The following is a 12875-nucleotide window of genomic DNA, read 5'->3' on the forward strand; positions in this document are numbered from 1 at the left end:
TGTAGATTTCTTAGCTATGAAAGAACATGCGTTGTTTAACTTGGCAATGTTCTTTGTACAATTCAGCAAAAAAAAAAAAAACTAAATCAAGATTTTGCACAATTTTAAGGCAGGATATCATCTCTCTTTTTGATCACAAACAAGATTTTTGTTTTCCTTTGGTTTCTGAGCACGAGCCAGCTGTTTGAAGTTCTTGACTATCTGACCTTGATCCTTTTCTGTTCCAGAAAATCTTCCCACATCCACAGAAGCTCACCCACACACCGTCACTAGACCTAAAATTCTGTCCCCATTGTAAAGAGACAATGTGTTTTTTATTGCTCCACTTCTCAGGCAACTTTAAACAAGTTCGTGATGGTAAAATGTTACGCTGAATGCAGCGCTGTCCACTTCAGTGACACAGGAAGAGTCATGAGCAGATGTATAACCACAACCAGGCAGGGTTCGACTTGTTTACTGCAGTGCCGGAAAATGACACATATTGTGTGCAAATCTAGGTTTTTACCCCGAAGGAAAATGCTGCATTTATCTTACTCTGTGTGAGTTCAAACCCCTGCAGCCCCACGTATGGTAACAGTAAGCGCAAACACCAGCAAACACACATCAGAGGGAGGGATAATTGCCTGCCTCGACAAGTCTAAAGTAAAATGTGCAGAGGCAGTTGAACTGCTGTCTGACTCACTTCCCACCTGCTATCAGCTGCTTTTTTCTCAGGACTTTTTTTTTAATGAGGACAGGGAAATTCCCGACTCTTTTCCCATTTTTCTGAGATTGTGGTTTTTAAAAACCTGCTGAAAAGACTTTGCCGTGCTCAGCTTTGCATTCTGGGAGTGTAATGGTTAACTGTTTTTCCTTCCCTGTTCCTTGTGGCAGATTTGAAAAAAACAACTCTTTATAAGAGTTACGAAGGCGTTGCTCCATATGCAGTTAAACAATCCAAAATAATATTTAGGGCAATCAGAGCTCCCACCATAGCCCATGGTGTCACTCCTTGTGGCTGTGCTTTGGTTGGCACCCGCTCATAAAAGGCCACTGCTTATGACTGGGAGTAATTAGCTTTTAATGGTGGTGGTGGTGAAAGATGGCTGTCCTTAAAGTCAACATTACTCCGCCTGCCTTAACTTGTTCTGCGGTGGCAGCAGACACTGTCTGCCCCCACAAGTGGCTCTCAGCCAAACCCCTCTGTTGCTTTTTAGTGATATTATATAATGACAGTACTTCACACAAATTGCCTGCAGCATTATTTAAAACGATATCTCCCCGGGGTCGTATGGTGGCCTAGGGGTTAAGGCGTGAATGTCTACCACAACATATCCAGTTCCCTTCCTGCTGTGGCCCTTTTCTCCTTTTATGACTCCCCGTTTCATGTTTTAATCTAAAAAAAAAAAACATGAAGTAAAAGTATACATCTCTCTTCGTGACTTCTTTCATGATAGTTGAACAAAGCTACATGTTCTCAAAGACTTGAGCTGATTCTGCAAGTATTTACAAAACACCAGTTTACATGTACTCATGTTGGTCTGAGATTTCTCTGTCACATCCTGTTTCATTAATCAGTGCCAGTGTGTCCCAATCCTGTAGAGTACCTGAGACGCAGAGGAAGGCTATGACTGTAGCAGTCATTATGGACTCTGTGCCAGGGAAATAACACAATAATTGGACCATGAACATGGCAAATTTGAACTGCATTGATCAGGTTTGCACTGCACCGTGTTTCAAAACTTATTTCCACATGTCTTGGCTGAGTGTAGTCATCATCTCCTGTCATCATCAGAATTCTGAAGAAAGATTCAGGATTAACTCAACCATAGATACAGTTTGGAGAAGTTAAAGAAGGAGTAGTTGAAGAAGAAGAGCTTCAGTGTTTTGTCTTGTGTGTTTTAGAGTAAACATGATAATGGATGAATTGCTACTGTTCGGATTGTCAGCATCACTATTATTGTTTTTTTAGCATATAAAATCCCTGATGTTGACGATAGTAATAAGTATATTTTAATTGTATCCACTTTTGTATCCATTTTTCCCATCTCCTAACATCCCAACATTTTATTAGATTTATACAATAAAGCATGATATGGAAAAATATTGTGCCAATAAACAAGAAATATTCCCAAACTAATGGCCTGCATTCTGATTATCATTGACGAAGTAGAATAATTACTCCTGTCTACTGATCCAGGGAGACATGAGTCAAACTTCCAGCCTCTTGTGCTCCTACACTCGTATTCATATGACTCTATTCAACTTTATGACAACTGTGTAAAGTCTGTTCATGGAAATATTTCTGTCAAGTGTTTCACGCTGACTTATGACTCATTATAGACAAGCTGTTATATGAGTGACCCTTGAGGGATTGGAGGGCACAACATGGTTTCCGCCCCTGGCATTGACTTGTTTTCATCAGTTTTTGTTTTGGTTGTGTCATTTGTTATGTGTGCTGTGCTACAATGATCTTAGTGTGACAGTTTCACCCACAAGCACGCATAGTATCTGGACAAATTATGAAGTGCTACAGATATTCAGAGACAATACATGAGACATACGGGTAAAAACTGTTTTAGTTTCACTGCTACTGTAGTAATGAACTGAAGAACATGGAGCGATCAAAATTAAAAGAAAGAAATACAGAGCCTGTCTTGGAAAACCAAAATAAACATGCGTAAAAACAAAACCATTCCCAGAATAGCTGCAAGACTCAGCAGACTCAGCACAGGCTGCGTAAAGTACCTGGACGTGGTGACGGGGTTACATTTCCTCCACATCAAACCAAGTAATGCTCCTGATTGTTGCACAATCTCTGAATCCCACCACAATGTCAGCAAGCCAGTCGTCATAAAATACAACACAGCTGAAAAACGAAGCTAGCCAAGGAACCACATCAACTGTCGCAGACAGGAAGTGAACTGCCTGCTAGTAACATACCATAAGACATAAACAATTTGCTTTAACAAGGCAGTTTTAAAGTAAACAGGGCATGTTAACAATTAAGGGCAAAGTTGCAAAACTGCAAACATTGAATCCAGGCTGGCTGAAAAAAATGAGGGTATGAATTACACTTTGGTGAAACACTCACACAGTTCTGCTGCCACCGTTCAAAACATTTCTTGGCTATAAAATGGTGTTTTTATAGTATCTGCATGTGTGTGTGTTTTTTAGCAACCCCAGGGAAAATACACAGAGGCCACAAATGATGACTTTTTTGGTATTACATAAGTTAGTCATTTGCACAGTAAACCTAATCCAAAAAATCCAACCCACTTTAGCTGTGAGGGTCTAGCAACTCCACTCTGATATTATCCAGTTCACTGCTGACGCAGTCGGCCACCTCATATGGTCACATGGTGTGTGCCAACAGACTGAGCTGTGAATGAGGGCGAATTTTGGAATGATGCCATGCAAAAATGTGTATTTTTCAAGGTTTTCGGCCAGACGTCTTTTTGGGAGCACAGTGGTGAAACCAAATGAAATGTGGCATTTGTTAAAATGCATGGAGCCATGTTCATTAAACCTTTGACGCCATGTGAAATCAGAGGCAGATGTTTTGAAACGAGATCTGGGAATCCTTTCCGGAGCTACAAATAAGCAGAAATAACAGTTAGATCATGTTAAATGAAGAAAAAAGGGAGGAAAGGGCATTACATTAAAGAGAGATTTATGTCAGCTGTTGCTTTGAGGCTGAATAGAACTGCTTTATTCTGCACTGAACAAAATCAGTGAACCCAAAGATATAGCAGAATATCAGGGCATGCAGTGTGCTACAATGTAGCTGGCAAGATGAGACATTTTAGACGGGTACATTTTTCAGTTCATTTGCAATAACATGGTTTAGGTTTGTTAGTAGGAGTCAGTAAAGGCAACAAATGTCATAAAATTTGGAACACTGACATTTTTCATTCTTCTTAAATCAAAGTGAGCATAACGTCAAGAAGGCCAAAGAATTCAAGCTCCGATACAGTCCCGGTAGATCAACTGCCAGCACATATAAGCTAATGGCTAATGGTTCAACTGATAAATTTCTACACATTCAACTTGCAAATGTTCCATATAATGTGCCTACAGTTGCTGGCCACCTGCAAGCCACTTTGAAACCCAGCCTCCATCTCCTTTGTGACTAACTTAATATATCTGTTTTAATACTGTACTGGAGTCCTCCCTTTTTTTCATGTATGTACTTGGAAGGTAGGGATGTGTGTCCAAAAAAAGAGCCATATCGCCAAATATAAGTGGCAGTATATTTATTTATTTACTTATTGCTATTCTGTTAAAATATGTTAAAGTATGAACTCTTTACACAGCAATGTAAAATATACACATTAAAAACAGAGTACATCCTCTTTCAGTTCTAAGGTTTTACATATCAGGACATAATATAAAAATTGGTTCTGTGCAGGTGCTAAAATTATTTAAATACTGAGATGAACAATAATGAATGGCATACTGTCTTGTGCCATATCATTAGTTATTTAACAATAACCACAACAAATGCAGAAACTGCACCATGTGACTCAATAGCTTGTAGAACCAGCTTTGCAGCAAAAGCAACTTTTCAGCTTGAAGTGATTGTTTTCAGTGATGTAATAGGATTTATCAGTCTGTCACATCATTGTGGGGGAATTTGGGCTCTTTTTTCTGTCCAGCATTGCTTCAGTTCACTGAGATTTGTGGACATCTGGTAACGCGTGGCTCTCTTAAGGTCTTGCCACACCATTCTAGTCAGGTTGAAATCTAGACATTGAGTGGGTCGTTTCAACACCTTGATTCTTTTCTTTGTCAGCCACACTGTTTTAGATTAGCTGGTGTGATTGGGACCATTGTCCTGTAGCATGACCCCGTGTGGGCCGACAGATGGTCTCATATTTGACTCTAGAATACTTTTTGTTTGTCATGAACTTAAACATTTAACATGCTAACTAAAGGTTGTAGGGTGTGAGATGTGAGTGTTGCACTGTCTGACCTTGGGTTGATTTTGGTGGGATGTATGGAAGACTTAAATGCTTTCCACGTTTCACACGATGGACATTAATGGGAAATTGTCTTAAAACTCTTCTCACATTGATAAGCAGCAGCAGTTACTTCTCAAAGATTTTTGCTGATGTCTTCCCTCTTTGGCTACTATTTCTTAATTCCTATGAAAGCAGTACTTAGTTTCCACACAGTTTCTGCATTTTAGCCAAAACTTTTTGTTTAATACATTTTTCTCATGACGTTGTATTTAATAATTCTAATGATTCTCGTGATACTTAACCTTAGAAGTCAAAAAGTGTGCACTTTCTTTTTCATGTGACTTTAATGGAGACAGGTAAATGGCCTGGAAGTTTTACAGATATGTGAAAGATGTGGACCATTACTGCTGCTGTTCAAGGGAAAACAAAGCGAATTGCAGACATAGAATTAAAAATATGTTCTTCGTGAGAAGATAACATCATTTCTAGTGTACGTCAACAAACATTACCAAATGGCAAACAAAGGATGTATGTGTCAAAATGTATGAAGCATCACCCACACCAGGAAACCATGAATTCAGAGATGCGGAAATACATCTTCCTCAATAAACCACAGGTCCAAAATTTCAACCCTCCTCTTCAGTAATACTGTATGCACACCATTTCCTTTACCAAAAAAGGTAACCCAACAGCTTTAGGTCAGAGGATGTGCATACAGTTCTTTGCATTTCCAAGTTTAAAACTCAGTCTAGTTCTATTTACAGCCAACTGATCTTATAGTCATTCACTTTACTTAGTAAAACATTATTCTCAAGTTCTTGGACAAGACATACCCTCTCTGCTTTTTACACAAGACATTTTGACTCTGCAAAACGAGTTGTTTATTTTCCTGCATCTGTGAAGGTACTAAGTAAACATGTTTGCACAGTAGAAAGGATGTGTTCACTGACAAAAAGCCCCATATCTGTAGTCTTGACCATTCATGTGAGAACAAGTGAGTCATGGCATGCTGGCTGAGACACATCCTCTCCCACCTTGATATTCACATCTCCCAAAATATCAACATTTCATGGTTCAACATTCACACAGCAGTACACATAGTTGGCATTCTCTAAAGATTAAAGATTAAAAAACAAGTTTTCCTTAAGTCATATCTGTGTTTATGTGTTTTTCAGTGATGTCTCAAATTGTTATGAAATCAATGCGTGCATGAGAACTTTATGGGAAAAATACAAAAACATTTGACGCAGTGCTTCTTGCCAAATAGGACATGTTGCTAATGAATTGAGTCATTCTGGGGATAAAGCAATTGAAGATGTTGCACCAGTAGTTGGCAGGTAATGATGAAGCAGTTAGTTCCCAAAAATCTGAACTGCAAAAATGTAAACTGCAAAGGAAGTAAATGTGAGTGTGTGCTGATTTCATTGTTACCATTTATGATGATACATACTAATGCTTAATGCAGCAAATACAAGAAATCATTAGGTTACTGCCTTAACAAAGCAACATTTTCTTTCCAAGTTTTTAATGCGATCCTGCGTCTGGCTTGACCTAGTTTCATGTTTCCTTTGGTTTCAAAACTTAACAAAAAGAGGAAACAAGTTGTATTTATGAAAAAAGTGGAAGCAGAAATCTTTTTATATCAATAATTTGAGCAGAAATAACAGAAGTGTCTAGCTGAGTCCCATGATGACACGATGAGTGTGTTATGCTTTAAAAATACAAATTTTTTTTTAAAAAAACAACTTCACTGTTCAAATTTAACCTTTTGTTTATTTTTTTTGTTTAATGATGTTAATCTCTTTTGTTATTTCCTGAATGGTTTTTATGGTGTTTTTGGGTTTTTTTGGTGCTTTTTGAATGGCTGAAAACACATAAAACTTTCAAAGTACTTCATCATTTCCTAATTATTTTTGTGGGTATCTGGCATCATACATTATTTATTTATTTTAATCAAAACACAAAACAGCATTGCTGTTTACCAAAATTGGTCTTATCAGCCATTGCCAGGTAGTCATTCAGTAACACTCATTTCCAGTCTGACAAATCTACCCAAAACTACATTAGGTCAGTCACTCATTAGCTGTTATATGTAAAGCTAAAAGTGGATATTTGGAAAGTCCCTATGTTCATTCAACTAATGCAGTTTGCCAAGATGTATGTAGGAGGGATGCGGTTTTTGTGTGGGAGGGGAATAAGGTCAGGTGACTAAGAGTTTTTTTGATGTATAAATACAAGGTTCCCTAACCCTTAACCAGCAGCACATCACAGCAAGACTACAGCAAGAGCCTCCAGTCAAAACGAAGAAGGGAGCCAAAGCTGCAGCAAAATCCAACATCAGAGGAGAATCATTTTGGCTTTTTTTTTTAGTTTGTTTCTTTTGGTCTGAGTCCTTGCTGACTGCAAACTCTTAGTAAATATTTTTGTTATATTTTGCGCCAGCCTACAGTAGATCTCACCATGAGATGCTGTACTTTACTTGTGTGTTTACTTTTGGGCATAAGCACACAAAACGGATGGAGCCTTCCCCTGAAGTCCGTCTTTGTCACCTTTCCAGGAGACATTCCCAAAAACATGACTGATTCGGAGCTGGCAGAAGTAAGTATGAGGGCTATTTTATTCAGACAGAATAAAATTGCATAAGTGGGATATTTAACCAAGCTATGCAGAAAGACAGTGTAAATACAGATAAAGTTAATTTCTGCAGAAGGATTGTAACAGTAACACAGTAATGTTGGTTTGTCGTGTTCTCCTTCCAGAATTACCTAAAGAACTTCGGCTACATGAATACTGTGGAACGCAGTGGCTTCCAGTCTATGGTGTCCACCGCCAAGGCTCTGAAGAGGATGCAGAATCAGCTGGGGCTGGAGGAGACTGGGGTGCTGGATAAAGAAACCCTGGATGCTATGAAAAAACCTCGCTGCGGAGTTCCTGATGTGGCCAACTATCAAACCTTTGCAGGAGACCTCAAGTGGGACCACAAAGATGTTACTTATAGGTGAGCAAGAAAAAAAAGTCACTGAGTTCACTATGTAAGGGGCGGACTGTGCAACGAAGTTCTGACTGTGTATGTTATTTTATCTCCTCCACAGGATCCTTAACTATTCCCCAGACATGGATAGCGCTATCATTGACGATGCTTTTGCCAGAGCGTTTAAGGTGTGGAGTGATGTGACCCCTCTGACTTTTACCCGTCTCTATGACGGCACGGCTGACATCATGATATCGTTTGGGAAAAAGGGTAATGTGCTTTACGATGGTCGTTTGATTTGTTTTATGCGCGCTGACGCAACATAGTTGCATAGAAAACCAAACACTAATGTGAAGTGCACATTTCTATTCAGACCACGGAGACCCCTACCCATTTGATGGTAAGGATGGCCTTCTAGCCCATGCCTACCCCCCTGGTGAGGGTATTCAGGGAGACGCCCACTTCGACGATGATGAGTTCTGGACCTTGGGGAAAGGAGCAGGTAATTAGAAACACCGGCAACAAGCATTTGTCTCCCCCTAGTGTTCACTTTAAATGTAATTAAATGTCCGGTCTCTTCTGTCTATATAGTTGTGAAGACTCACTTTGGAAATGCGAATGGCGCCACGTGCCACTTTCCCTTCAGTTTTGAGGGCAAATCTTACTCCACCTGCACCACACAGGGCCGCACAGACAATCTGCCATGGTGTTCCACCACAGCTGACTACGACAAGGACAAGAAATATGGCTTCTGCCCAAGTGAACGTAAGCTTGACACTGTATTCTCCAAGGCAAATCACATGTCACAGGTCACCCAGATAAGCGGATTTGCTTTTGTGACATGCTGACTTCTATTCTCTTTTCATCCTAACAGTTCTATACACTTTTGATGGAAATGCTGGTGGAGCTCCATGTGTTTTCCCTTTCACCTTTCTGGGGGAGGAGTATGACAGCTGTACCACAGAGGGCCGCAGTGATGGTTACCGCTGGTGTGCCACCACAGGCAACTTTGACCAGGATAAGAAATATGGATTCTGTCCCAGTCGTGGTGAGGGAACACATAAACCACAACACATAAATGCAGTGCAGTGCTGCCACAGTGCCTTGTTATTTTTGTTTAACTGCTGCTGTTATGTCTCTGTTTATCCAGATATAGCTGTAATTGGTGGAAATTCTGAGGGAGATCCCTGCCACTTCCCCTTTGTGTTCCTGGGTAAGGAGTATCACTCATGCACAAGTGAGGGACGAGGAGATGGCAAGCTGTGGTGCAGCACCACTGACAGCTATGATGATGACCAGAAATGGGGCTTCTGTCCTGACCAGGGTGAGCAACAAACACAAGGCAGAAAAAAAGAGGAGGTTAAAATGAATCATTAGTCATTAATAATATTTAATATATTTGTTACAGGTTATAGTCTGTTCCTGGTGGCTGCCCACGAATTTGGACATGCTCTTGGCCTGGATCACTCCAACATTAGAGAAGCTCTCATGTACCCCATGTACAGCTATGCTGAAGACTTCTCCTTGCATAGCGATGACATTAGCGGCATTCAGTATCTCTATGGTAAGCGTTTCTTCTTAGCATGCGACATTAAAGTGTTAATGTACCTAACTTCGCAGCAATATCTCTCATGAAACTATATATTTTTTCAGGAAGTAGAACTGGCCCTGTGCCCACCCCACCTAACCCCAAACCGCCTACCGCTGAGCCCACTGAGCCCACTGATCCCACCACCACCACCACTACTGCAGTACCTGTGGATCCAACCAAAGATGCCTGCAAGCAGGACACATTTGACACCATCACTGTGATTCAAGGAGAACTACATTTCTTCAAGGATGGGTGAGCAGCTTACTCATCCTACTTTATTGCATTCTTCTTTTCCAAACAAGTAAAAACAAGATTTCCAAGCACATGAAATGTTAAATTTTGTGTGTCAATTTTATAGACATTACTGGAAGATGTCCGGGAGCAGCAATGCAGGGCCCTTTTCTATTTCTAACAAGTGGCCTGCTCTTCCAGCTGTCATCGACTCTGCCTTTGAGGATAGTCTGACCAAGAAATTGTACTTCTTCTCAGGTAATGAACCCTCATGCAATGTTTAACAGCCTGTATTAGCCAACAGTGCTGACGGTCTAATAATGATCATTTTATTGTTTACAGGGAGCAGATTCTGGGTTTACACAGGACAGAATGTTCTGGGTCCCCGCAGCATTGAGAAACTAGGCCTGCCCAACAACATTCAGAAAGTGGAGGGAGCTCTGCAGAGGGGGAAAGGCAAAGTGCTGCTCTTCAGTGGGGAGAACTTCTGGAGGTAGGTTAAAACTCAGCCTTGACAGTCCTGAATTTAAGAGAAAACTGCTACTTTTTTTGCCATTTTAATGACATTTTCTCTCTTTGTTTTGTTTGATCTAAACAGGCTGGATGTGAAGGCCCAGACAATCGACAAGGGCTATCCAAAGTTTACTGATGTTGTCTTTGGTGGTATCCCCAGTGATGCTCATGATGTATTCCAGTACCAAGGTAAATAAACTACAAAATGTAAATTTTCTCTTAAGTTTAAGGGGGAAAAAAACCCCAAAACATAAAAAAAAACCAGCAGTAGAGCACTTTAGGGTGTTTGCTTTAATTTATATTAACTTCATTATTTTCCTTATAGGTCACACTTACTTCTGCCGGGATCGCTTCTACTGGCGTATGAATTCCCGCAGGCAGGTGGACCGTGTTGGCTATGTCAAATATGACCTGCTCAAGTGCTCATCAGACACCCGCTACTGAATACACACATACTGAGCTGGGAATTGTAATGTGGTGGTACCCATTTCTCCCAGCTGCTGTCTGGCAGAATGTGACAGTGTTTTTGTGTAGCACCTGCTGTGCTGATTTACGTGCTTTCTGGGATGTGAATAATTGTCTTTCAGTCATACTGGTTATAAAACATGTAGCGCCGGCCTAAAAATGTGCCAAAGTCCCAGTACACTAGAGCAAATTGCAATGTTTGGCACTGCCTTCCCTCAGTCTGATTGTCTGTGAACTGATGGTTATGGTGGCCTATAACAGAAACTTAATTATTCTTAACAGCGCTCTGGCTCAGACCCCGGAGCTGCAAAATAATTACCATGTCTGACAGGCTCAGACTATTAACAGTATTAGATTATTTTGATATTTATAGCAATATCTAACATTAATATTATTTTTGTCTCAAACTTATTTGTTTTGTACGATTATTGTGTGTGTTTTTCTGAAAATGGCTTCAGAGCCAATTACTTGCACTGGAAGACAAGGTATGTCTCCTACACATAAATTATTTAAGAGGTTTAATACATTTTGTAGGGATGCACCAAATATTTTCTTTACTGATACTGATATGATCAAAATTTGAAGTTTGCCAATAGCCGATGTTTTTGTTTTGATTGTATTGGTTTATTATTTATTTACCCTTTGTGCAAAGAAAACAAAGAACTGCCATTGTTAAAAATAACAGTTCATTACTTTATCTTTGAATATTAATCTGTTTAGCCATCAAAATTGATGCGATACAAGAGATATCATGAACTAGTATCAGTGATTGCCATCTTGTTTGTGATAGGCCAGTGGAAGTCAATGAGGCTGATATCAATCGATATTAATATGTTGCTGTATCCCTAAATGTTTCTATCAAAGTCTTGCCTATCAATGCAATAAACTTTCTGTGAAAACAATTTAACCCTGTGAGCAGTATTAATCATTCACTAAAAACACACTGAAATGCTTTGAAGACAATTCAAGACAGCTAAAACATACACAGTGAAAAGTGTACACACTTGTGTTAAAATGCCAGAAAAAATAAGAGCACAATAAATCATTTCAAAACCTTTCTTACCTTTAATGTGACATATAAACCAAACAATTCAATTTTAAAAAACAAACAAATATGTTACAGGAAAAAATCTTTTTTTAAAAACTAAACAATACAATGAGCTTATTGCATAAGTGTAGACACCCTTCAAGTAATGCTTGGTTGAAGTGTCTTGAGTAAACACGCCCCCCCCCCCCCCATCAAGACTCAGATTAACCCCAATTAAAGTTCAGCTGCCCTGGGAGGATTTTCTTGGCATTTACTCAGTTGTAAGAAAAGTCATGTTTTGTAAAGAGCTTACAAAGCATCAAAGGGATCTCACTGGTGAAAAGTATCAGTTACTACAAAAATAAAAATACAAAAATAAGGCCGGAGAAAATATGGGACAACACTGACATTGCAAAGAACTGAATGACCCCCTTAAAATTAATTCAAAGATGAAAACTGGTCAGGGAGAATTTCAAGAGACCAATAGTAACACCGAAGAAGCTGCAGAAGTAGAAGTATTGACAGAAGTGGTCAATACTTGATTTGGAGCATATCTGATTTATGAATATGAAATTTTCCTACAAGCAGCAAAAATTGAATGAAGTATGTTAGGTTTGTAATTATCATTTCCTCGGTTTTTGTCCAATATATTGCTGTACATCATTCCAAAACATTTTGACACACACACAACAAGAATAATTAATATCGAGGGTCAGTGTTTGTCCTTTATAGGAATATTGCTTTTTAGTGACACTGCCATCACAAATCAGTATTGGTAATTTATTCCATTTGACTGGTTGGAGAGACATTATGCTTGCATACAAGATTCCACACTAGAAGAGCTTGTTTATGAAAACTAGAACATTTCACAGGTAGCTTCTGTTTTATAATCACATTTAATCAAAAATGTAACCTAACCCATCAAACATGGTAAAAAATGTTTTAGAAATGTGTTCCAAATCACATCTTTGACACTGAGTAAGTTGGTTAACCATTTCGCTTTAAATGAATTAGTTTGCATTTTGAAACTTAAAGGTTTAGTGTGTACGCATATTACTCCGCACCCAATTACGTAATACGTCTTCCTCTTAAAAACAATAGTCCACCCAATGAGTAAAAACATAGCAATATCTC

At 39.3% G+C, this 12875-nt stretch overlaps 1 protein-coding gene across 1 annotated transcript; it reads left to right on the plus strand.

Moving 5' to 3' along the window:
* Positions 1–7197: 7197 nt before the first annotated feature.
* mmp9 (matrix metallopeptidase 9) lies at positions 7198–11616 on the plus strand. The gene is made up of 13 exons (XM_004558660.3): positions 7198–7541; positions 7703–7941; positions 8036–8184; positions 8288–8416; positions 8506–8679; positions 8789–8962; positions 9065–9238; positions 9323–9478; positions 9568–9757; positions 9864–9994; positions 10079–10229; positions 10335–10438; positions 10575–11616. The coding sequence occupies exons 1-13, from the start codon at positions 7404–7406 to the stop codon at positions 10691–10693; spliced, it is 2028 nt and encodes a 675-aa protein (XP_004558717.1). The 5' UTR covers positions 7198–7403; the 3' UTR covers positions 10694–11616.
* The last annotated feature ends 1259 nt before the right edge of the window (positions 11617–12875 follow it).

Source organism: Maylandia zebra, linkage group LG20 (assembly GCF_041146795.1).
Source record: "Maylandia zebra isolate NMK-2024a linkage group LG20, Mzebra_GT3a, whole genome shotgun sequence".
Lineage (NCBI taxonomy): Eukaryota > Metazoa > Chordata > Actinopteri > Cichliformes > Cichlidae > Maylandia > Maylandia zebra.